Source organism: Myxine glutinosa, chromosome 2 (genome assembly GCF_964187855.1).
Source record: "Myxine glutinosa chromosome 2, kmMyxGlut1.1, whole genome shotgun sequence".
NCBI classification, from domain to species: domain Eukaryota; kingdom Metazoa; phylum Chordata; class Myxini; order Myxiniformes; family Myxinidae; genus Myxine; species Myxine glutinosa.
The window spans coordinates 245,554,649-245,580,125 of NC_136262.1; the positions used below are offsets into that span (position 1 = coordinate 245,554,649).

Sequence of the window (25,477 nt, forward strand, 5' to 3'; positions counted from 1 at the left end):
GTTGTTATTGAATAAAGGAAGGGGTAATGACGAGCAAATTGGGGAAAGGGGGGGGGGGGGGGTTGAGGTCGAGAGGGAGGAGGTTTGAGGCAGTGAAAGTCATGGGATGTGAGAAAAGGTGGAACGCTTCGAGAATAATGGTGAAAAAAATCCCAAAACACCACCTTGCCAAAAAGGTATGATGATGATGATGCCCACTCCCGCATCTTCATATGCATATGGCTGCCGAAGCAGTTTCTTTACTATTGGGAACAATCCTGGTCGGGGCGTCACTCCCACACAGGATACCCGAATGGCTCATTCATCCCAGTAAGTTGGAACTCATTTTGCCGACCTCGGAAGGTAGACAGGTTGAGTCAACCCCACCAGATGTTACTTCAACAACCGACTGGGATTTGAACTCAGGACCCTAGAATCCCAAGCCAGCACCCTGACGGTTAAGCCAACAACAGGCCAAAAAATTATAGAACACCTTTAATAGTGGGAATGCTAAATTTGGGCTGAGTGACAACTTCAACATATCATGGCGTGGATTACACCAAATGTCCCAACCATTTTGTGACCATAATTTGTCTATGAGCACCATTCACATTTGACCTAGATGGTTGGAAGGCAGCTGTGGGCAGATGCTTATACATAGTGCTATGGCAGGTAACCTCCACATGATTGGTGGGATTGAGATTTGAAATGTGAGGGTCAGATACTGTGTGGAGTCACCATCGATCCACATGTTATTGTAGTAAAGAGACTTGCAAAATTATAAGCAAACTAGCAATGGTACCCGCCCTACGGGCGGGGCTTCAATTGGGAGGCCGAAATGAAAAGGCAAAATATCAGAAATTGAAGGGTTTTTTTTATTTTAAACGATTCATATAAACATCTGTTAAATCATATCACACGCAAATCATCAAAATCTAAACGGTATCTGTAGAATTTCAATAAAAGCCACATCACTGTTCATATCGGTAAATATTATTCCATCGTGTTTCAAATCGTGATATCAACTGTACGCTTTTCTTTAGGGAAAAGAATTGAATGATTTTGTACCTCTTCTTCAGCCTAGAACTTCAGGATCGACGACATTGCTGATAAAAGTTCCTTTTCTCTCTTTGAGGTTCTTGGCAAACATTTTTATATTGTCGCTGCTGCCAACGCGACTCATGGCGACATCAAGCTGTCCATGGCTGAAGAAATCTGTCTTTAGGTAGATGCCTACCTTTTCTAATGTCTGACCTTGAGCCTTGTTACTGGTCATTGCAAAGTAGAGTCGGACAGGGAATTGTTTTCGCTGCATCTGGAAGGGGAACAGGTTTTCGGATGGAATGATTGGAATCCTCGGCATGAAGATCTTGTTTCCAGCATGAGGCCCAGTAGCTGGTGTCGCATCGATGAGATTCGGCATCGGCTTTGAAAATCTGATGAGATTCGGCTTTGAAATCTTCAGGGTAGGTCTCGAGCAGATTGATTGCAATTTTGCCCTTCTCACAGCAGAATCCAGGTCGTTCGTCATTCCAGCAGTGGGCCTTGCAGAAGGGGCACTTACGTCCTGTATCATACAGACTTGGCAGCTTGTGACCTTGCTGCTTTGCTGGATAGGCAGCTTCTTCAAAGTGCTGGACATCAAACACTGCTCCAATCCTCCTCTTTTGCGTTAGAGCAACTTTAAGCTGGACTTTCCTAGCGCTCTGGTGTGCAGCTGTGTCACGTTCTTGTTCAGCAGATCTGTATTCCTCGGACTGCCTCCGAGACTGGTGTGCAGCTGTGTCACGTCCTTGTTCACCAGATCTGTATTCCTCGGACTGCCTCCGAGACTGGTGTGCAGCTGTGTCACGTCCTTGTTCACCAGATCTGTATTCCTCGGACTGCCTCCGAGACTGGTGTGCAGCTGTGTCACGTCCTTGTTCACCAGATCTGTATTCCTCGGACTGCCTCCGAGACTGGTGTGCAGCTGTGTCACGTCCTTGTTCACCAGATCTGTATTCCTCGGACTGCCTCCGAGACTGGTGTGCAGCTGTGTCACGTCCTTGTTCACCAGATCTGTATTCCTCGGACTGCCTCCGAGACTGGTGTGCAGCTGTGTCACGTCCTTGTTCACCAGATCTGTATTCCTCGGACTGCCTCCGAGACTGGTGTGCAGCTGTGTCACGTCCTTGTTCACCAGATCTGTATTCCTCGGACTGCCTCCGAGACTGGTGTGCAGCTGTGTCACGTCCTTGTTCACCAGATCTGTATTCCTCGGACTGCCTCCGAGACTGGTGTGCAGCTGTGTCACGATCTTGTTCAGCAGATCTGTATTCCTCGGACTGCCTCCGAGACTGGTGTGCAGCTGTGTCACGATCTTGTTCAGCAGATCTGTATTCCTCGGACTGCCTCCGAGACTGGTGTGCAGCTGTGTCACGTCCTTGTTCACCAGATCTGTATTCCTCGGACTGCCTCCGAGACTGGTGTGCAGCTGTGTCACGTCCTTGTTCACCAGATCTGTATTCCTCGGACTGCCTCCGAGACTGGTGTGCAGCTGTGTCACGTCCTTGTTCACCAGATCTGTATTCCTCGGACTGCCTCCGAGACTGGTGTGCAGCTGTGTCACGATCTTGTTCAGCAGATCTGTATTCCTCGGACTGCCTCCGAGACTGGTGTGCAGCTGTGTCACATACTTGTTCACCAGATCTGTATTCCTCGGACTGCCTCCGAGACTGGTGTGCAGCTGTGTCACGATCTTGTTCAGCAGATCTGTATTCCTCGGACTGCCTCCGAGACTGGTGTGCAGCTGTGTCACGTACTTGTTCCTGCCTCCGATAGTCCTCGTCTAGGCGAGCCTTCTTTCTTGCAACAGCTTCCTTGGACGTTTTCGTTAATGAGGCTTTTCCGTTTGGTAGGCATTTTATCGGTTTATCTGAAACAGTACCCACCCAGAAACACGTACCAGAGAAAACAAATCGTTTTGGCAATGGCCTCTCCAATATTGTACCCGTTTGTGACGCGTGTCACATTGTCTCCAGTACCCGTTTGTGACGATGTTTTCATTGTGATAAAAATATTCGAATTTCACGAATATGTGAATTGTGATTGTGTTTCATTGTGATGTTGGTACAAAATCATTCCATTTTTTTTCCTAAAGAAAAGTGTACAGTTGATATCACGATTTGAAACACGATGGTATAATATAATAATAAAATAAAAATAAAAGGTCTTTAATTAAAAAAAATTAATAAAAGTTTTAAAGGAATATTTAAATTTTTTAATTTAAATTTAAATTTAATAAAAGGTTTAAAGGAATAATAAACGGTCTTTGTCCGAGGTCACCGAGTTCGATAGGTGCAGCTGTGCAGCGATCGGTGCAGCCGTTTGTGCAGCACCCGGGAAAACAACATCGTCACACTGAGAACAATGGACGTTATGCGAACGTGAATGTTATGCGGGAGTCCAAACCTGAGAATACTGGAGGCCAAAGCTGAAATTGGGAAAACTAAATAGCCTATTTTACTCCCGGAGATCCCAGGATTACCCACCCAAAATATCGTTTCGATCGGTTGAGCCGTTTTTGCGGTACCTTCGAACAGACAGACAGACATTTGGTGAATTATATACACAAAGAATTAAGTTAAGCACCCCCCCCGTTTTTTTACAACCTCGCACATTACAAGTTTGTTGTCGTCAAAACAGTGTAATATACCCATGATATTGCTATATTTTCTGGAGAAGTGATATTATGGTCACATAAAAACATAACAATCATGCCGTTTTCAATATTTTATTCTGAATAATTTAAGGTGAAATTTTTTGGGAATTTTAGGCATATTTTCACCTCAATTTAAGTATGGAGCTATAGGTCCATCACGGACAGTGTGGATGACGTTTATGTTTTCTAACGTACAGTCATTGTTCTGAGAAGACCTCTAGCGATCTTTGCGTCAATAACGTGTGTAGGACCCACGTGATCGGATCACTGACTCAACCCTACGTCTCATAGACCCTGTAAGCCGTCGTATGCGTTGCTGTGGCAGGTTGTTCCATTCCCGATGTAATGCACGTTCCAATTCATCCAGATTGGCTATTGGAGGGACCATCTTCGCAATTTGTCGTCCCAACATGTCCCAAACGTGCTCGAGGGGGTTCAGGTCAGGACTGTACGCAGGCCAGGGGATGGTTGTCACAGCACCTTGCTCCAGCACACACTCCAGCACACGGGTCCTACACACGTTATTGACGCAAAGATCGCTAGAGGTCTTCTCAGAACAATGACTGTACGTTTGAAAACATAAACGTCATCCACACTGTCCGTGATGGACCTATAGCTCCATACTTAAATTGAGGTGAAAATATGCCTAAAATTCCCAAAAAATTTCACCTTAAATTATTCAGAATAAAATATTGAAAACGGCATGATTGTTATGTTTTTATGTGACCATAATATCACTTCTCCAGAAAATATAGCTATATCATGGGTATATTACACTGTTTTGACGACAACAAACTTGTAATGTGCGAGGTTGTAAAAAACGGGGGGGGTGCTTAACTTAATTCTTTGTGTATAGTAAGATTCTTGGATCGAGTTTCCTGGTCCATGGCCTTTCTTGATTAGGACTTGTCTACGATTGGCTGCTCGCCATGTTTTCTTGCTTGAACTTGTTGTTCTACTTGTGTAGAACAACAAGGTGGATTTACCAGTCACCAAGCATATCCCGTCAGCACAGTCTATGTAGATATGGTACGAATCCAATGGACAGTTTTTGTAACATGTTATGATGGAATCTTATTTTTCATTCTTACGAGTGCAGATGAAAACAAGGGAGTTAGCTGCTTGATGACAGTATGTTTGCTCTGTAATGTATCACTCCTTTGTAGCACTGCACTAGGGCAGCAGTTATCTCTGGTAGGAAATCATCGATCTGCAACCACCAACTGAGTTATGCTTTGTTCTTAACCCACGTGACAAGTGGCAGCGGTCTTGTCACTATATATATATATATTTTTTTTACTATTGCAATTTTATTTATCTCAACATGAGCAGTGGTAATTTATAGCACCAAGGTGGAGGAGACAAGCTGTTGAGGTCATACCACCGAGCTATGCTCTACAACAGGTAGCCAAGAAAGTCAAACAACAGGTTTTTTTATTTTGAATGGAATTAAGGGATTAATTCATTACAAGAATCTGGATGTTGTGGGTGCTGCATCGTTGTGAAGGCCGAGGCTTTTGGTTTTGAGGCGTTAGAATCAACAAGCCACCACGTGCTCTGAACTTTTGGTGTGCCTTTATGGCTTTATATGATGCGTATGTGTCCACCTATGTCAAAGAAATGAGCTTTTGTAAATTCAATGTGTTTGTGCACCTGATCAAATCGGTATGCATAGGGTACATACCATAGCAAATTAATCATCACAAACTTTACTGGTAACTCTCCAAACAAATTTGGTGCAAACAAAATGTTGTTTTATCATCTTTCAGGTGCTCATCCTACGATGCTGGGAAGGTTCGTTAATGCACAAGGACCCGTCCCACACTCACAGCTGCAGAACTTTGTGAGAAACAATGGATCCCGTCGCTCCTTTGACTCGTGTGTTGTTCGGAAGGGATATCCCGGTCAACAAAGGTAACGAGATTTCTGACAGCAGCCGTGCCGCTGCTCAAAGGTTTCGGAATTATTTGGGGTGCTTTTTTTTTTTTTTGGATACAAGGTCGAGGCTCGTGTAAGAGCTAACATTGATCATGAAAAGACAAACTGACACTTAAAACATGAAACTTATGATAAAGGGAGCGGGAGAACCAGATGGAGAGCAGGGACATCGGGAGATCTGTGGGAGGGAGAGGGCATGGGGGGGGAGGGGGCACGGGAAGGTTGGGTGGGGGGTGGGAGAGGTAAAAACCACATAGACACTGCTAGGACTTCCAGGAAAGAAGTTGGTATTTCAAAAAAGTGGATCTGGGGTGAATTAACGGGGGTAGAAAGCTTTGGGTCCAATGAGTCCCATAAAGCCTTGTTGCCTTATCAGAGGGAGAGCAGTTTCGTATGCGTGTAAACTCAAAATCATAATTGTATTGAGAAATTTATGAAACCTCCCATCCACCTTAAGACACCTGCTGGGGCACCAAAAGGTTCCACAGAAAATTTGGTGGGGCTAGCCCCAAAACTGAGGGAGTAGTTTGGGGACAGACATACAGACGGACAGACAGACAGTTCTGCTTTATTATATAAGATATGAAAACAGAGTCCCAAACACGTCTGTCACTTGTGATTGGAGGGAATAACCAGTTAGCTCTCACCTAATCAATGACCGCAGGTGATTATATATAAATTGACTCCTCCCATGCTCTTCTAGACGAAGAAAGTTGCATAAAGCAACCATGAAATGCCACACAAGGTAAGCCCGAAGGTAGAGTGCTTTAGATCTTGCTTGATGCATCTCTCCCATCAGTTTAAAATAGGGGTCAGTACAAGAAGCCAGGCAGTAGGACTTTGGTTCAGAGAGGCTGTTGGAGATGCGGACCATATGGGATATTTCATGGATTGGGAAAGGCTCAGTTCTCCTCACTGTCCCGACTATCCTAACCCTTTGACTCCTAGCTTGCCGGACCCACAGCAATAATACGTACAATAGCCAAAAACGATATACATATAGCATGATATCACAAACAGTTATTGATGGACTTGGACGAAATTTGGACTTGGACTTGGACTTGGACGAAATTGATGGACTTGGATTTGGACGAATCTGGCCTCCAAAGCCAGTCGCCGACTGGGCATCCTCCGTCGTGCGAAGTCCTTCCTTGGCACACCTGAGCTCCTCACCACATACAAGGCTTTCATCCGCAGCTCTATGGAATACTGCTCTCCCCTCTGGGCTGGTGCTCCTGCCTCACACCTAGCTCGCCTTCACGCTGTTGAAACCAAAGTGTTCAGAATCATTGGAATCTCCCGCGATGAAGCTAACTCCAAGGGCCTTTCACTCACTCACCGCAGGCAGGTTGGTGGTCTTTCCGTCTTCTACCAACTCCTCTCTGGCCTTGCCCCCCCAGCTCTCTCTGGGCTCTGTCCCCCAAATATTCCTATAGGTCGCACAAGATCTGCCTGCAACCCTCTTATGGTTAAACTGCCAAAATCAAGACTTTCTGCTCACCTTCACTCCTTCATTCCTCTTTTCTCCCGCCTCTGGAACAAACTCCCTCACTCTCTTCAATCCCACTGCACCCTCCAGGTCTTTAAAACAGCTGTTCACCACCATCTCTTATCCTCCCCCATCCAAAACTTTGATCTTTTCTACCCCCGCTAATTTCGGTCCCCTTGTGTTTTATACCTCTCCCCCCTGCCCTCCCCCTCCCACGCCTCCTGCCCCCAAGCCCTCTCCCTCCCACACTTCTCCCTGCTCTCAAATGTTGTGGTTGTGTGCTTCCCCTTCTCTCCCCATCTTGTCTTCCGCTCCCTCTTTTTGTGTGTTTTGTTTGTCTGGTTGATTTGTTTGTGAAATAAATGTTAGCTCTTTCACGAGCCTCGATTCAGTATACAAAAAAAAAAAAAAAAAAAAAAAAATTTGATGGATGAGTTGGTTAGGTGACAAGAACAAGCTGATTAGATTTTAGTTCAGGTCCGAATCCAGATCCGGCCTATCGGTGGGATAGAAAGTGTAAACTGTTCGTGCCGTTCTCGTTTATACCTTTTTTCGTCCCCCTTTTTGATAATATGTCCAATACAGGTATCTTGAGCAATAATGATGCACTTGATTACAATTTAAATATATTGACAGCATTTTCATCGTTTTCATTGTTCTCAAGCATATGCAGTATTTCAGAAACCTAGATTATCATAAATTAAGATGGTTGTAGTATATCTTTCCTCCCAACAAACATGGCCCTCTCTGTCTCTCTCTCTCTTCTTTCCCCAACCAAAGACAAAACCTTTCAAAGCAGCTGACGTGGACTCGGGCAGATGGACCACAAGGCAACCTACCTTCTAAAAATCTCAGCAAAGCAATAAGTAACACTTCTCCTACGCCAGAGGCGATGTACAACTTGGTCCAAGACCCCACCACTGGGTACTATGTCTTGGTGCCAGTCTCATCATCTGAAAGGGACGACCCCAGCTCAACACGTCTCACTGCCGACAATCGCATGCTCACTTCTACATCCCAGTCGTCATCAGCCGATGGTAATCCTATCTAATTGTGTTCTTGTCATGGTGTTTGGTTCTATTGAATGAAATTGCTTAACTCGGTCTTCTCAGCTGATTAGCTGTGTTCTAGCTGTGTGCCACTCCATCATTTGGGTTTGTACCAGACTCAGTGGCGTAATGGACAGAGTGTCTGCTCTGAGTTGGGAAGTGTGGGGGAACTTAGCAATTCAGAACTGACACCAGCGAGATATTGCAAAGACTTTAAAATGGTACTTCCGCTTCCTTGCTTGGCAATTATCCGCTTTTTTGAAATACCGACTTCTTTCCTGGAAGTCCTAGCAGTGTCCATGCTAGGATACTTAAAAAATTTCCCTCGACCTCCTCCCCATGCCTCCTCCCCCCAAGCCCTCTCCCTCCCACAGATCTCCTGATGTCCCTGCTCTCCATCTTGTTCTCCCGCTCCCTTTATCATATGTTTTATGTGTTATGTGTCAGTTTATCTTTTTGTGATCAATGTTAGCTCTTACACGAGCCTCGATCTTGTATCCAAAAAAAAAATCAAAAAAAAAATCAGCATCTAAGAATGATAGAGTACGGACAAACAACCATAGGTTGGCAACCAATGCACAGGCTTGAGGGACCTAATGGCCTCCAGCATTGAAGTTTCCTGTAAGGGAAACTCATATTTATTTATCTTAAGATTTGCTGCTTTGAATGTCTTTGTACGGCATTATCTGAGGCTACACCCTTCTATCACAGCCAAGAGGTAGCTCCTACTTCTCCTACCAATCAGAAGTTACCATACCTGCCATTCTTTAATCAATAAAATCCTGATCCAAAACATTAAAACCAGGAAATTGAGAAATTTCAGGATGTTACAAAAATATATATACACAGTATTTGTTCAAAAAAAAGGAAACGAACGCAAGTTTAGATCCTAAGCAGTTGTTCGATGAGTTTTTTGGAATGGCATAATTCTGGCAAATAAATTTGTACCTTAAAACTGAATTCACAGCTATTTTACGAAGAAAGCTATAATGTTCTTATCTGACAAGTGTGCTGATGCACTGTGCCGACGTAGGACAGATCGCTTTATCATATACAGTATCTCATTACACTACAACCATACAGCAGAGGATTGTTTTGTTTTGGTACCGAAGTGTTAAACCACAACAATGTATCCGTGAATGGATGCCATTACATCATCGCAAAGGTGACTTCTGACTTTACTGTGACGTTTGCACATACACAGGTGCTCTGGATTCCCAAATGGCAGGCATAGGGTTTGAATGCAGTTCCTTTGCTTACAAATTGGTCTCATGGGAGACTTTCTTACTTATATTCCAAGTATTATTCAAACCGATGCATCTTTCTTGGGCTGTTTACACTTCTGAACATCTGTGTTGTCACAAAAGTGTGATAGATGGATGACGAGCCATGATTGCTGTCCCTTCGTAGACAATAACGGATGACATTCCCTACAAACGACTGCTACCATCAACCAGACATTGTTTTTGTTGTTTGCTATATATTTGACCAGCAGAAGTACCCGGCATTGCCGGGCGGGGGAGGGGAGGGGGAGGAGGAAGGGGAGGGGAGGGGAACGGGGGGAGAGCGAGCCCCTTGGTAAAGCGAGCGATTTTTTTTTTCATAGCGTCATAGCGTCATAGCGTTCATAGCGTCATAGCGTTCATAGCGTTTCATAGCGTCATAGCGATTTTTTTTTTCATAGCGTCATAGCGTCATAGCGTTCATAGCGTCATAGCGTTCATAGCGTTTCATAGCGTCATAGCGATTTTTTTTTTCATAGCGTCATAGCGTCATAACGTTCATATCGTTCATAGCGTCATAGCGTTTCATAGCGTCATAGCGTCATATCGTTCATAGCGTCATAACGTTCATAGCGTCATAGCGTCATAACGTCATAGCGTTCATAGCGTCATAGCGATTTTTTTTTTCATAGCGTCATAGCGTCATCACGTGATCGCTCTGAGTGAATCAGCGCCCACCTGCTCTGATTCCGTTGATTCCGTGCGCTGAAATGCGCTGAGGTAAATATGAATAAAAAATATAGATCGTCAAATATTTTGAGTTCGGCCATGTTCGTCCCAGGCTCAATGGCCATGTCTATGCCAAATATCAAGCACGTAAACCTCTCCGTTTAGGAGTCTATCGGTAACATTACACACACACACACACACACACACACACACACACACACACACACACACACACACACACACACAAACTGTGTTTTATCTATCTATAATGCCAGTAATCTCTGTCTGTGTGTATGCGACCGCTGTTTCTCGACAACTACCGGTCCGATATACTTGAAACTTGCCAGGTATATTGCTGGGGACCTGAGGATGTGCCTTTTCAAGGTTTCATATTAATCGGACAAGTAGTTACCGAGCTATGTCCAAAAAACGATTCAACCAATCAGAGAGCAGCGAGCTATCACGTGTGCCGAACGTGGCGAACAGACTCTGCCTCGGACGGCACATTTGAGAGCGTATTCATTTATTTCACGTTGGCAAACTATGTTGCCGTTAAACTATGTTTTAAAACTAATTAAAACTATTTTGCGATTCATCGTAACTGCGATATGCGACCTTCCGGAGCTCCTGTGAGAGCGTGCGCCATTACGGATAGTAATTCAATTAAAAACATAAAAACATTGTCCCAATTCAAGGTTTCATATTAATCGGAGAAGTAGTTACCGAGCTATGGCGATTTCTTTACCAAACTCCGCAAGCCGTTCGCTTTGGACCAAACCATTCCATGTAAATAGAGGGGGGGGATTGTCACCGTACTCGCAAGCCGTTCGCTTTGGACCAAACCATTTCATGTAAATAGAGGGGGGGGATATAATTTTAGATATAGATATAGTACGGGCATGCCCTAGTATATATAGATGAGCATTGTAGAATACAGCAGTAAACTCGAACAGCACTCGATGGAGAGCATACATCGGCCAAGCTGAACAGTTTACGTTTTGTATCCCACTGATAGACCGGACCTGGATTCGGACCTGAACTAAAATCTAATCGGCTTGTTCTTGTCACCTAACCAACGCATTTTCCAAGTTTAGTCATAACTCGTTCATAACTTTTTCAAATATCATGTTATTTATCGCTTTTCACCTGATCTGTCTATGGTGAAGAATCACTTTATCGTATCCGAATCCACATTCAGATCTTCACCAAAATGGAATCGATTCGTCCTTGTAACACGTCCAACCTGTCCACCATGTTTTTTTGTTTTTTTTGTTTTTGTTTTTTTTGTATACAGAATCGAGGCTCGTGAAAGTGCTAACATTTATCACACAAACAAAGCAAACATACAAACAATCTATCTATAATTCCAGTAATCTCTGTGTGTATGTTTGTATATTTGTATGTTTGTATGTTTGTATGTTTGTATGTCTGTATGTCTGTGACCGCTGTTTCTCGACAACCACGGGTCCGATATACTTTAAACTTGCCAGGTATATTGCTGGGGACCCGAGGATGTGCCTTTTCAAGGTTTCATATTAATCGGAGAAGTAGTTACCGAGCTATGTCCAAAAAACGATTCAACCAATCAGAGAGCAGCGAGCTATCACGTGTGCCGAACGTGGCGAACAGACTCTGCCTCGGACGGCACATTTGAGAGCGTATTCATTTATTTCACGTTGGAAAACTATGTTGCCGTTAAACTATGTTTTAAAACTAATTAAAACTAATTTGCGATTCATCGTAACTGCGATTTGCGACCTTCCGGACAGTGAAGACTGCACTTCCGGCAGCCAATCACAGAACGCGTTGTTGCGTAGGCGTGGCCGATGTGAGAGCGAGCCGAGCCGAGCGCGTGTGCCATTACGGTTCGTAATTCGATTTCTTCCGGAGAAAATAATAATTTCTCGATTTCTTATGCGCATTATTTCTCCCAATTCAGTCAGAGCGAAGGGCGGAAGCGAAGAGCGTTGTTTTTTTTGTTTACGGGCGTACGGGCGTACGGGCGGGGTAGAGCGTACGGGTAGCGTTTTTTTTTTTTTTTGGCAAGGAACGGGCACCCACGTACGGGCATGCCCTAGTATATATAAAAAGAGGGAGCGGTCGACAAGATGGGGAGAGAAGAGGAAGCACACAAACACAACATTTGAGAGCAGGGCCATTGGGAGATGTGTGGGAGGGAGAGGGCTTGGGGGGGAGGAGGTATGGGAAGGGAGGGGGGGGGGGCGGGAGAAATATAAAACACAAGGACACCAGGGACTTCCAGGAAAGAAGTTGGTATTTCAAAAAAGTGGATTTGGGGTGAAATTAGTGGGGGTAGAAAAGATCAAGGATTTGGATGGGGGAAAATAAGACATGGTGGTGAACAGCTGTTTTAAAGACCTGGAGGGAGGAGTGGGATTGAAGAGAGTGAGAGAGTTTGTTCCAGAGGTGGGGGAGAAAAGAGGAATGAAGGAGTGAAGGTGAGCAGAGAGTCTTGATTTTGGCAGTTTAACCACAAGAGGGTTGCAGGCAGATCTTGTGCGACCTGCAGGAATATTTGGAGGACAGAGCCCAGAGAAACCTGGGGGAGCAAGGCCGGAGAGGAGTCGGTAGAAGACGGAAAGACCACCAACGTGCCTGCGGTGAGTGAGTGAAAAGCCCTCGGAGTTAGCTTCATCGAAGGAGATTCCATTGATTCTGAACGCTTTGGTTTCAACAGCGTGAAGACGAGCTAGGTGTGAGGCAGGAGCACCAGCCGAGAGGGGAGAGCAGTATTCCATTGAGCTGCGGATGAAAGCCTTGTATGTGGTGAGGAGCTCAGGTGTGCCGAGGAAGGACTTCGCACAACGGAGGATGCCCAGTCGGCGACAGGCTTTGGAGGCCAGATTTGATATGTGGTTTTCCCAGGAAAGATCATGGCAGATAGTGAGACCCAAAAGCTTGAGTGACAGAACTTCTTGGAGAGGATTATTCAGAAAGTGGATGGGAGGGTTGTCCGGTCGGACTTTTCGGAGAGACATCGTAAGAGTGTGAGATTTGTCAGGATTGAAAGACATGTTCCACTTGTTTGCCCAGTCTGTGATTTTGTCCAGGTCTGCAGAGAGTGAGGAGGCTGCAGACTGCCGATCTGAGGGATGAGGAATGGAGCGGCAGAGAGTGGAGTCATCAGCAAAGAGATAGAGAGGATTTTCATGAGAGTCAGAGAGATCATTGATGAAGACCAGAAAAAGCACAGGGCCCAAAACACTGCCTTGGGGAACTCCAGCCTGAACAGGAAGAGGAGATGAGAGAAACCCATTCAGGGCCACACGTTGACTACAACTAGAGAGGAAGTCCGCCAGCCATGCGTGGAGATTTCCATGGATACCAAAGGAGGAGCGTTTGGTGAGTAGAGCGGGGTGCCAGACCGTATCGAAGGCACGTGATATGTCAAGGGAGACAGCTCTAATTTCCTGTTTGGCATTGAGGACCTCCTTCCATTGTTGAGAAAGCAGAAGCAGCATTTCCAGAGTAGAGTGACCTGGTCTGAAACCAAATTGATGATCAGAGATCAAGCCATTGGAGAAGAGGAAAGATTTCATATCCGAAGCAATGATGGTTTCCATGACTTTGCTGATAATTGCGAGAAAGCTGATTGGTCTGTAGTTGCTGGGATCTGTTTTTGCACCTTTTTTGTGTTAAGCGGTAATGTTTGCTGATTTCCAAGATGCTGGCAGATGACCTTGAGCAAAAGAGAGGGTGAAGAGAACAGAGAGAGGGAGTGAAAGAGCGGAAGAACAGGATTTTAGGACCCGTGGGCTGATGCCGTCAGGTCCAGTTGCAGAATCAGAGTCGAGGGTTGACAGAAACTTTTCCACCTTGTCAGGAGGAAAGGACAAAGAGTCCAGGAGCAGCTGGGTACGACTGGGTATGGTGGGTACAGAGAGGGTTGGGTTTGGGACACAAGATTTAGAGGCGAACACAGAGTTGATGCATTCAGATTTTTCATGTGCGGGGTCAGCTGTGTAGCCGTTTGAGGTGAGGGAGGGGATGGAGGGGGAACAAACAAAAAAAACAGATTTGACCAGACGCTACCAGGATTTGGAAGAGGGAGACAGATAAGAGAGTTCGGTCTTGAGAATGGAGAGATAATGTTTCCTGGCTCTCCTGAGGGTGGACACACACTTGTTTCGGGCTTTGTGAAAGGAAATGAGATTTCTTTCCATTGGATTTGCTTTCCAGGAGACGAAGGCAAGTTGTTTCTGGGCAACAGCCTCACCACAAGATTCCGTGTACCATGGACGGGAGGAAGGGTATGACAACTGAAGACGAGATGGGATAAATCTGTGCATGAGAGAGAGCAATTTACTTTGGAAGAATTCCCAGGATGAGTTGATGTCAGAGGTGGTAGAGATGGGAGACCAGTCCAGATGATTGATGGCTGCTTGAAGACCACCATGCCAGTTGGCCTGAGTGAAATGCCAGACTCGTCGACGCTGAGGAGGCTCTCTGAGAATGGTCAGAGAGATGTCCACTTTAACAAGCACATGATCAGATGAGCCGATTGGAGCAGAAGGAGAGCAGCAGACATTTTCAGGGAAGTTAGTCATAACCAAGTCCAGAAGAGAAGATGCTCCGTTAACTGAGATCCGGGTCGGGAAATTGACAGATTGTGTCAGTCCCAGTGAGTTGCAGAAGTCCTTTGCTGAGGAGCCATGGCTGGTGAGAGAGGTACCCACACCCAGCCACCTGGTATGGTGACAATTGAGATCACCACATATGAGGAAGAGAGAGTTGGGATGAGTAGATAGAAGTTGGTCCATATTATCAGACAGCTAGATGTAGATGGAGTCATCACTGTTTGGTGGACGGTACAACACACATATGAACAAAAGGAGGGAGTGAAGGGGAAGCCGTAGCCAGAGGTATTCCTGGGGGTGAGGTGGAGAGAGGGCAGTGCAGGGCGATTGAGGAAGAGAGTTTTTGATAAAGATAGCAACCCCACCTCCAGGACGAGGCTCAGGTCTATCATACCGGAGGAGGGAGTAACCCGGGAGAGATACTAAGGAATCAGAGACATCATGAAGGAGGAAAGTTTCTGTTAAGCAGATCACGTCTGGTTTGTCAGAAGCAACCTGTATGGAGAGATCAGTCAAGTTTGAGCGAAGGCCCCGGATGTTTGAGATCCATACCGTTAATTAAGAGGAAGGGGGAGCATCGGATACAGAACAGGGGGGGGGGGAGGGGTAGGGTAAGATGTGGAAGAGGAGGAAGAGGTTGGGAGAGCTGTTGAAGGTGTGTCAGAGATTTCAGAATAGCTTGGAGAAAGGGAAGGATGGGGCGGACAAAAGGTTTGATGGTGATTGGGTGAGGCACAGTGAGGTGTTATTTGAGGATGGGGAAGAGCGAGGCAGAAGGTTGGGGGAGATGAAGGTGAGAGTTGGAAGGGGGAAGAAGCGGGGAGGACACTTTGAGGAGGAGGGGTGAGAGGGGAGAAATGGAGAAGAAATGAGGGTGAGGAGATTTGAAGGGGAGGGGAGAGGGGGGAGTTTATGAGGGGAGGGGTTAGGGGAGAGTTTAGGAGGGAAGGGACAAGGGGGGGATTTGAAAGGGATGGGAGATGTGGGAGATTTGGAGGGGAGGGGTGAGGGGGGAGTCTAGGAGGGGAGGAGCGAGGGAGAGTCTCGGAGGAGAGGGGTGTGGGGGGCGTTTAGGAGGGAAGGGGCAAGGGGGGAGATTTGAAAGGGATGGGTGATGGGAAGGATTTGGAGGGGAGGGGCAAGGGGGAAGATTTGAAAAGGATGGGTGATGGGGAGGATTTGGAGGGGAGGGGCGAGGGGGAAGATTTGAAAGAGATGGGTGATGGGGAAGATTTGGTGGTGAGGGGAAAGGGGGAGATTTGGAGGGGAGGGGTGATGGGGAAGTTTTGGAGGGGAGGGGTGATGGGGAAGATTTTGAGGGGAGGGGTGAGATTGGATTTTAGAAAGTGTACGATTAATGGGAAACGAACATTTATTGCAAAATGAGTTTCTCGTGACCTTCGAGTCAAAAATATGTTTGAGGACGCTGGAGGGGGGGGGGGGGGGGGGAGGGAAGTGCAGGTGAGTTTAGGGAATGCAGGAAAGAGGAACTGTAAGAGATGGAATTTTTTTTTGGAATGAATAGATTTGGTGAGCAAGTCGAAAGCAACCTTTTAAAGAAGAAGAAGAAAAAGGTGTTTTAATATACGACAGAATACAGTACTTCAGGTGAAAGTTTAAACATTTTTAAATTGAGCAGTGAAAACTATCTGGGGAAATGGGGGTGAAACACGTGATCGAAGAACGAACGAACGAACGAATAAGAACAACGAATAAACGAAGAAGAACAGAGAAGGAATTTTTTTTTTTTTTTTTTGAGTTGAGATTTTAAGCAAGGACGTATGGGGTGAAAAGACTGGGAAAAACAGAGAATGAAAGTAGTTGGAGCACAATTGACGGACCGCTGAGAGAAAAACAAAGCCTCAAGGTAGGACACGGTAGCCTACAAGTACAAGGCCTCAAAAGACGCGACACGAATTAACTGACGATTTTCTATACAGGTGTGAAAAATTAACACCGAGAATCTTCCTGAGGACACACTATAGGTACACAAACCGAAAGATAAATACAATTTCGACAAAAACACAATAAATAATAATAATAATAATGCATTTATTTTATATAGCGCTTTTCAGGGAGCCCAAAGACGCTTTGACAGAGTGCAAAACATAATGCATAGCAAAACATAAAAACAATTGCAAAAAAAGAAGAATCAATAGGGAAATATTCAAAGCACAAAGGAGGGAGAAGGAGAGGAGATAGTCAGGGGTTAGATGCTGTGGGTTAAATGTTGAATGCAGTGTTGAACAGGTGGGTCTTGAGTGATGTTTTGAATGTGGTGAGTGAGGAGGAGTCTCTGATGGTGTGAGGTAGTGAGTTCCAGAGGGTGGGAGCAGCGATGGAGAAGGCCCTGTCCCCCCAAGATCTAAATTTGGTCCGGATGGGGGGGGGGGGGGGTCAGGAGGTTGGTACCAGCAGAGCGGAGGTTGTGGGTGGGAGTGTGTCTGGAGAGGTCAGCCAGGTAGGATGGGGCCAGGTTATGGAGGGCTTTTTAGGTCAAGAGGAGGATTTTGTACTGGATTCTCTGGGGGATGGGGAGCCAGTGAAGCTTGTAAAGGACGGGGGTGATGTGGTCACGGGTCCGGGAATGGGTGAGTAGACGGGCAGCGGAGTTCTGAATGTATTGGAGTTTATTGGTGATTGTTGAGGGTGAACCATAAAGGAGGCTATGCAGTAGTCCAGATGGGAAGTGATGAAGGCGTGGATGAGGGTTTCTGCAGCCACGGAGGAGATGGATGGACGGAGACAGGCGATGTTTTTCAGGTGAAAGAAGGCTGTCTTTGTGATCTGTTTAGTGTATTTGTCGAAGGAGAGGGTTTGGTCAAAGATGATGCCAAGATTCCGGATGTGAGGGGAGGTGGATACTGGGATACCATCGATGTTGAGGGCAAAGTTATGGGTGGATTTTATGAGCGTTTTTGGGCCAATGATGATTATTTCAGATTTATCACAGTTAAGTTTGAGGAAGTTGATTTGAAGCCAGGATTTTATTTCAGTGATGCAGTTTGTCAGGATAGAGTGGGTGGCGGTGGAGATGGACTTGGTGGAGATAAAAAGCTGGATGTCATCGGCGAAGCAGTGGAATTGGAGACCATGACGGCGGATTAAGTGACCGAGGGGGGACAGGTAAAGGATGAAGAGGAGGGGGCCAAGAACTGAACCTTGGGGGACACCTTGGGGGAGGGGAGCAGTGGGGGATTTGCAGTTATTGATGGAGATGAACTGGCGTCGGTCAGAGAGGTATGATTTGATCCAAGAGAGGGCAGTGCCGGTAATGTTAAAGGTGGTTTCAAGTCGGGTGAGGAGGATGGTGTGATCGATGGTGTCAAAGGCGGCGCTGAGGTCGAGGAGGATGAGAATGTTGAGGTTGCCAGCGTCAGAGGAGAGGAGAAGGTCGTTGGTGATTTTGAGGAGAGCAGTTTCAGTACTGTGGTTGGAGCGGAATCCGGATTGGAATGTTTCATACAGGTTATTGGCAGAGAGGTGATGTTTGAGTTGAGTGGCTACAGCGTGTTCCAAAACTTTTGACAGAAAGGGTAGGTTGGAGATGGGTCTGAAGTTATTTAGGGTGTCAGGGTTTAGTCCAGGTTTTTTCAGAATGGGGGTAACAGCAGCAATTTTGAGGGACGGTGGGACGATGCCTGTAGACAGGGAGGAGTTTATTGTTGCAATGATAAGTGGAGAGAGAGCAGGAAGGGAGGCCTTGACAAAGCTGGAGGGGATGGGGTCCAGAGTGCAGGTGGCAGTTTTCATTCCTATGAGGAGTTCAGAGAGGTCAGTAGGGGAGACTGGGGAGAATTGAGACAGGGGTTGGCAGGATAAGGGGGGGCAGGTGGTTTGAGGGGGAGCGGGTGCGTTGGTGTTTAAGCTGTTGTAGATGTTGTCAATTTTGCGTTGGAAGAATGAAAGGAAGGAGATGCAGTTGTCTATTGTGAATGGCTGGGTGGTGGTGTTCAGGGGGCTGAGGAGTTTGTTTATTGTAGAGAAGAGTGCTTTTGGGTTTCCGGAGCCAGAGTGGATAATTTGAGAGTAGTAGGCGGAGCGGGCGTGGGAGAGGGCATCTTTATAGTGTTGTAGGTGGTCCTTGTAGGCCTGGGTCACTGAACTATTATATTATTGCTATTACTATTACTATTACTATTACTATTGTGAACTATTACTTAACTTCGAAAGCGTGAGCGTGTGGACAGCTTCGAAAAGACGTGACCTCGCCGACAAATATCTCGCGAGATGTTTCGTCCAAATCCATCCATAACTTTTTGAGACTGCTATGTATCGGTTTGAGCCTGATCTCCCAATGGTGAAGAATCACTTAAAAATTAAAAAGTTCTCGTATCCGAATTCATATTCAGATCTTCACCAAAATCGAATCGATTCTTCCTTGTCAGACACCCAAGCGGTCCACCAAGCTTAGCCCAAATCTGTCCACAACATTTTGAGATATCGTGCTATATGTCGTTTTTGGCCCGATCTCCCAATGGTGAAGAATCACTTAAAAATTCTAGTAGCCGGATCCGAACCCGGATCTTCACCAAAATCTAATCATTTCGTCCATGTCACATACTAATGATACATGATATATCAATGCTTGTTCAAAGAAATTGTCCAAAAATGGCAATTTGGTTGCTGTTATGTTTGGAATTCACATGTTTATGATTGATATTGTTGCGGATATGAGGATTATGTGTTTTTTTTATTGTGTGTATTATTATTATTGCTTTATTCTGAGCCCTCCTTGCTCCAGTGTGTATAAAGGTCAAAAGGGCGTCCCGGTAGTTAATTCCATAAAGCATACATTGAAGGACACTATAATATCCCTGTTCAGTAGTTTATATCCTTATTATGTGTTTTAGGGTAAGGCCTTGTCTTCCATTAAAATGACACTCCATTGCACCAAGTGAAAAAGATAGATTCCCTTCATTCTTCATTCCCATTCCCAAAAACCTCCATTTCCCCTTTCGTCATGGCCAAGCCTCAATCTGCCAATTACATCCCCTCCAAGTCTCCATTGCCAACTGCACTGGGCAGTTGGCCAGGTTGTTACAGCTGTGGGTTGTTTTCGCCCCAAAGCCGCCATTGAACATGTGCTCGGGTTGGGGAAGAAAGGCATGCCCACCCGTCGTCATCAAGGGCGGAGCCAGAGGGTCGCGCGACCAACCAGGGCCGAGGTGAGCACACCGATGGGCGTGTCCTAAAAGCCGGCGGCTTAATCGCCGGAGGCGCTATAAAGGCGCGCGCGCAAGAAGTTGCGAAGAGGTCCACGACAAAAGGAGGTCCACGACAAAAGGAGGTCCACGACAAAAGGAGGTCCATGACAAGAGAGGTCCATGACAAAAGAGGTCCATGACAAGAGCAGAGCTGAGTTGTGTGGTTTTGGGAAAGAGCTGGGTTGGTCGTCAGTGGTGGTCAGTGGTTGCGTTGAGTGGTCAGTGGTTGCGTTGAGTTGTCGGTGGTGAGGAGGGATTGAACCAAGAGGAAGAGTTGGACCAAGAGAGAGAGAAAGAGTGGTTGGACCAAGAAAGAGAGAGGAGAGAACCCGTCACGCCAGACCCCCCACCAGCGCGTCGGCTCCACCAAGCATCTCCGACCCGTGATCCCGCGCACACGACAGGATCGGTGGCATCAGCGGCCGTCGAGGTCCAGCCCGACGTCCCTTGTGGGATCAAGCTCCAGCCACACACCTTCCAGCCAATCCTGCCTGCAATTTCCCCATTCGTGTACGTGAGTTTGTTCTGTTTGTTTTGTCCCTGGGAATAAATTAAGACTGCATAGGATAAGCTAGTAATTTTCACTGTGTCACCTGCTTTTTCAATATTCCCTGTACATAACCGTGACTGCTCCTTTTGCTTGTGTGTGTAAATAATAAATCCCGTTACTCTTCTGTACGTCTTCTTCTTCCTCTTTACATTCGGTCGCTTTAGAGTTTTCCATATTGAATATCTGTGGCGCGATACGGCCAACGTTCGGGTGAATCGGGTGAATCGGGGAAACTGTTAGGTCGCGGTGCCATCCGCTCGGCAAACATAACATCCTTAACCGCGGACCGTAACAATTGGTAGTCAGGAGTTGGGATTCGAACCTGGGACTAAATTTATTTAGCCCAAATTATGGAACACCAATTGTACTATTGGCGGTAACAATTGGTGTCGGGAGCGGGGTCGGACCCGAAGCGCGCTTAACGCGCTCAAAATTACGAGCTGCTGGAAATTGTTTTGTTTTTAAAGAAAAACCCGAATTTTGAAATCGCGCCATGGCTGGTCAAGGCGACGGGATGCCGGTGGAAGAGATAGACGGGGTAGAATCGACCCAGGACCTCGGGGAAATGTATGTGGAGGAAAGAGAGGAGGAGAAAAATGGCAATGTGGTTGAGGAGGTATCAGGTGCACAAAATGGCGCTCTCGCGCACGTGGTATCAGCGGCACCAAATTTTGCCGCGCCCTTGACCGTAGCAGCGGGCTTTGATGTGGGGGACTTCATGGCGCAATTCACCGAGATGCTGAGAATAGAGGGGGAGAAATTGAGTAATAAAATGGAAAACAGAATAATGAACGGAATGAGGGCCAATAGGGAGAAAATGGCGAGGGACAGAGTCGCATATGAGGTAAGGGAAGCGGAGAGGGACAGAGACCGCAGGTTGGGCGAAAGGGTCCCAGGGGTGCACGACGAGGTAACGCGGGTCGAGAAGCGCTGGTTGAGCGAAGCGGAGGAAAGCGCGGGTAAAATGACGGGGGTAGAAATCGCGACACGGGGTTTGGAAAAGTCGGCGACCGATGAGGTAGAGGGAATTTTATTAAAGCCAACGGTCGTCGAGGGGAATAAAGAAAAAGCAGTAGTGGGTACAATTAAAATTGAAGAGACGACGGAAGTAGCCCAGGAATCGGAGGAAGGAATGGAAACTGTACAAAGTCCGTGCTCAGATCACGATGCTGTGCTCATTAATCCTTATAAAGATTTGCAGGTGTTGGTGCAGGGAGGAAGAAGAACCCCGAAGGTGAGACGGGCTGCATGTGGTACCGGGAGATTTTGTAGAAGGATGTTTGGCGACAAAAGAATTTTCGCGCGATTGGGATCGATATGGCACCCGGGTGTTGGTGAAGGGTCCCGTGTGAGTGGAAATGGCACGCGTGTGAAAAAAAGTGTGCGTCGGCGAGTGGGTGTGTTATATAGTGTGGGAGTGAAACCGAGTGCGAGCGAGAATGCACGTCGGGGTGTACGGAGTGTGACACGAGGAGTGAGTTGGTGGTGGAGCGGGTGCGAGAATGCACGCTTGGAATGGTTGAGGGTGTGCGAGGAAGCACACCTGAGTTGGTCATGGCGTGGGTGTGGGAGAGCCCATGTGAGCGCGTTAGTGGGTGTATGCAAGGGTGCACGCCCATGTTGAGTGGTACGGAGTACGTACCGAGGGAGAGTGCGCAAGACGGTGCGCGATGTGTGTTAAGGGAGTGTGCGAACGGCGAGTGTGCGAACAGCGAGTGTGCGCGAGAGGTGTGGTGTGTAACGGGGAGAGCGTTGGTGGAATGTACAGACGGCGTTGTAGCACCGAGCTCGGTGAGGGTGAAAGGGGTAGCGTATGCGTGTGAGCATGCAGGTGAAGCATCGACGGTAACCGGGTTAGCGGTTAGAGCGACGGATAGCCGATGCGAGCACTCGGGGCGTGGTGTGCTTTGTTGGATGCGAGGCCCGGCGCGGATCGATGCTGCGTCGCTTCTCTTTGAAGCGTCGTTGCCGATTCGGGCTTGGCCCCGCCCTGCACGGTCGAGTCCGGGCCGTGTCGGGCGAGGCGACCGGTCCGGTTCAAGGGCGAGTGGGAGGAAGCAGGACGGCGCCCCCTGGCGGGGGCGGGGTTCAGATCGGGCGAGCCTCGGTCATCGGGCCCGGGACCGCAAGGAGCCGCGCCGAGATGGTGCGTGGAATCTCGGCCCGACCAAACCACCTCCCTTGAACCGAAAGCCGGACGGATTCAACCTGCAGGCGACCAAACCACCCAAATTCATTGCTCGGCTTTACGAAGCCGAGTTTAATGATGTCATGACGCACCGAGGCTAGGATATAGCGGACTGTGATGATGATAATACTGATAGTGTTTTTGATCCGAAATTTAGAAAAGTGAATAGAATTGGCAGTAAGTGGAAAATTTTTGATTGGTTGAAATTTGGTGTGCAAAATTGGTAGTGGGAGATGCCCGATGTGGTGGGATGGCAACTCTGTCATCCCTCACAGCGGGGGCAAAGGAGCACTAGGTTATGGGGTTTATGGCAGTGAAAACTAGCCCGGGTGGGTTAGGATATAATGATAGGGATCTAGAAAAGATGACCTTAGGTAACGTTAAGATTAGTTAGTGACAAGGATACCTGTAGTGGGGACGCAGGTAGATTAGTGTGGATGATAATGACGTGGTATGTGCTTAGTTTAAAGGGAAGACGGGGAGCACTAAGTTAGCAGGGCACCAGGTAGATTAGATGATGCCGTGTGAGTGTTGAAGGTGTATAGAAGTGTATTGTGAAAAGTGTGTTAGGAACAGGTGTGATTGCACAGGTGTGCAACTGAACAGGTGTATGGAGCAGTGTATGAGTGAGTGATGGTGATGTGTATTGTGTTGACCAAATGGTCCAGGGAGAAGGAGGGTGCAGGTGGCACCAGGTATGATTGCACAGGTGTGCAACGACAGGTGTATGGAGAATGGTTGTGTGAAATACATGGAGTGTGGAATAAATGGTTTGGAGTACATGGAATATTGGAATGGATGGTCGTGGAGTGAGTATGGTGGAAACTATGGAGTGGAGTGGATGGTGCGAAGGTGTGAATGGGGGAAGGATGGACCCCCATCACGAATACCCGGGGCGGGTAGTGTAAGTGTTAGGTCGAGGGTATAGGTAAATTGTAGTTGGATATTGGCATCTGTGGTGCGGGTGGAAAAATGGTGATTGGATGGGTGCATTAGTGTTGTGGAAATGGCTGGGCGTGTAGCCTGTTTGTGTGTGTAGTTGGTTTGGGCACTCCACCACTGTGAGGATGTCGGCCAGGTGAGGCCGCAGGTGGGCTCTGGGAGCCGGTAGAGTTGTAGTGGATGGGGCCCGAGGATCCGGAGGACGGACCCGGGTAGCCCAGTGCCAGAGGGCACCGAGGGGTGACAGAGCCAGGAGGGGCCTTCCCCAGTAGATAGGTTAGGTTAAGGAGCAGGTAAGCTCGGGTGGCAACTACAGTGGTGGAGGTGTGCAGGTGGGTAGACCTGCTGGGAGAGCTACACGTCACAGCCCGGAAATTGTGCAAGGGCACCGGGAGATGAATCGGGGGAGTGAGACCCCAAATGGAGAAGCACCACAGTTTGGTCAATGGGAATTGGTTTTTAGAACCCATAGTGTAAGTTGGCCAATGGATTGGCAGGGAGAGACCCCGGGTAGTGTAAAGTGTGTTAAAGTCATTTAGAGGATAGTTAGGATTGAAGTCTCCTCGCACCATCTGCATCCACTCACCTGGGATGACGTACCTCCACACCATGCCAGGTTGTTTTTATTATTTTTATGTGCAAATGTTTTGGATTGTGAGACGCATCATGACGTGGGTGTGACATTGTGCTTTGTTGTTCCATCTCTTCCTCCTTATGAGGATTGATGACGAATTGGGTGATGGCAAATTTTGGCTAGAGGGATTGTGGTGACGAATTTGGTATAGAAGAAATATGGGGAAGACGTGACATTAGTGACGAATTTGTAAATGTGTAGATTTTGTAAATATGGGGTAAGGGCAAGGGTAGAGTAGGTGACAGGGGGGGGTGACGTACGGTAGGGACGAGTTTTCTCACTTCGCTCTCCGTACGCACTTCACCTTGCATTGCCTTATTGATGTGTACCCTTGTGACCTTACCCCTCGCTCATCTGTCTCTCCCCCCCTTTGTCTCCCACATGAGGACCTGTGCGCCACTGGGCGCCGAGGGGAGCGTGCGTGAGTCCGCCATTGTGCGCCCGGAACTCCCAGAACCAGCTGTCTGCATCGATGCACCACATTATGTACCACACATCTGTGGCTGAGCACCACTTATGGACCCCATGGGTTGGGGCATGGCCCCTCTGCTGGCACTGGCCATGAAGGCCCGAAATCTTGCTGGCGGACCTTGACCACAGGGCACCGATGCCCCACAGGTGAACCACACTAGTCGGCCCCTGTGGGCCATAAATAAATAAAAATGGACACGTTGGGTGCATTTTATTAATCCAAATAGGCCGCCAGCAAAGAAGATGACAACACCTGGAAAATAATAATAGCCAGCAGAGGGAGCCGAAGAGCAAGAGACCACCTGCAGGGTTAGGGGTTGTTGATTTATTTTTATTAATGAACAGTGATGACTGTGCACTGATTGGTGCTTGAGGGAGCTTTGGTGCGTTTTTGGGTGCATTCATGGTGCATTGATGCAGAGCAGACTGTCTCCCCCCCAGAAAGAACAATCACAGGTCCTGGGTTGCGTTTTGTAAATAAAGTAGCGTCAATTGTAAATAATGCTCCCCACCGTCAATGTATAGTTTGAAGACCATTCCGCAATTTGGTTAGCTGTGGGCGTGAGTCTGTTAGGTAGGGTGCAATGGAGCAGCGGGACATATTTATTTGTGTTTTAAAACTGTCGCACTCAGGGTCAGGTTAAATGTAGAGGGAACTACACCTACGTGTCACACTAAATTAAAGTTATAGGCCAGGGACGTGCCTAAGAGGAGGAGGGTGCAGTGTTGCGGATATGAGGATTATGTGTTTTTTTTATTGTGGGTATTATTGTTATTGCT

General features: G+C 47.1%; 1 protein-coding gene across 9 annotated transcripts in view; it reads left to right on the forward strand.

Annotated features, from left to right (window-relative positions):
• KNDC1 (kinase non-catalytic C-lobe domain containing 1) overlaps window positions 1–25,477 on the forward strand; it is a 1,149,158-nt gene that overhangs the window by 1,048,253 nt on the left and 75,428 nt on the right. For all 9 annotated transcript variants that reach the window (XM_078772411.1, XM_078772412.1, XM_078772409.1 and 6 more), the window contains 2 exons: window positions 5,449–5,593; window positions 7,887–8,143. In XM_078772411.1, coding sequence (XP_078628537.1) covers window positions 5,449–5,593; window positions 7,887–8,143 — 402 coding nt within the window. The remainder of the gene's footprint in view (window positions 1–5,448; window positions 5,594–7,886; window positions 8,144–25,477) is intronic.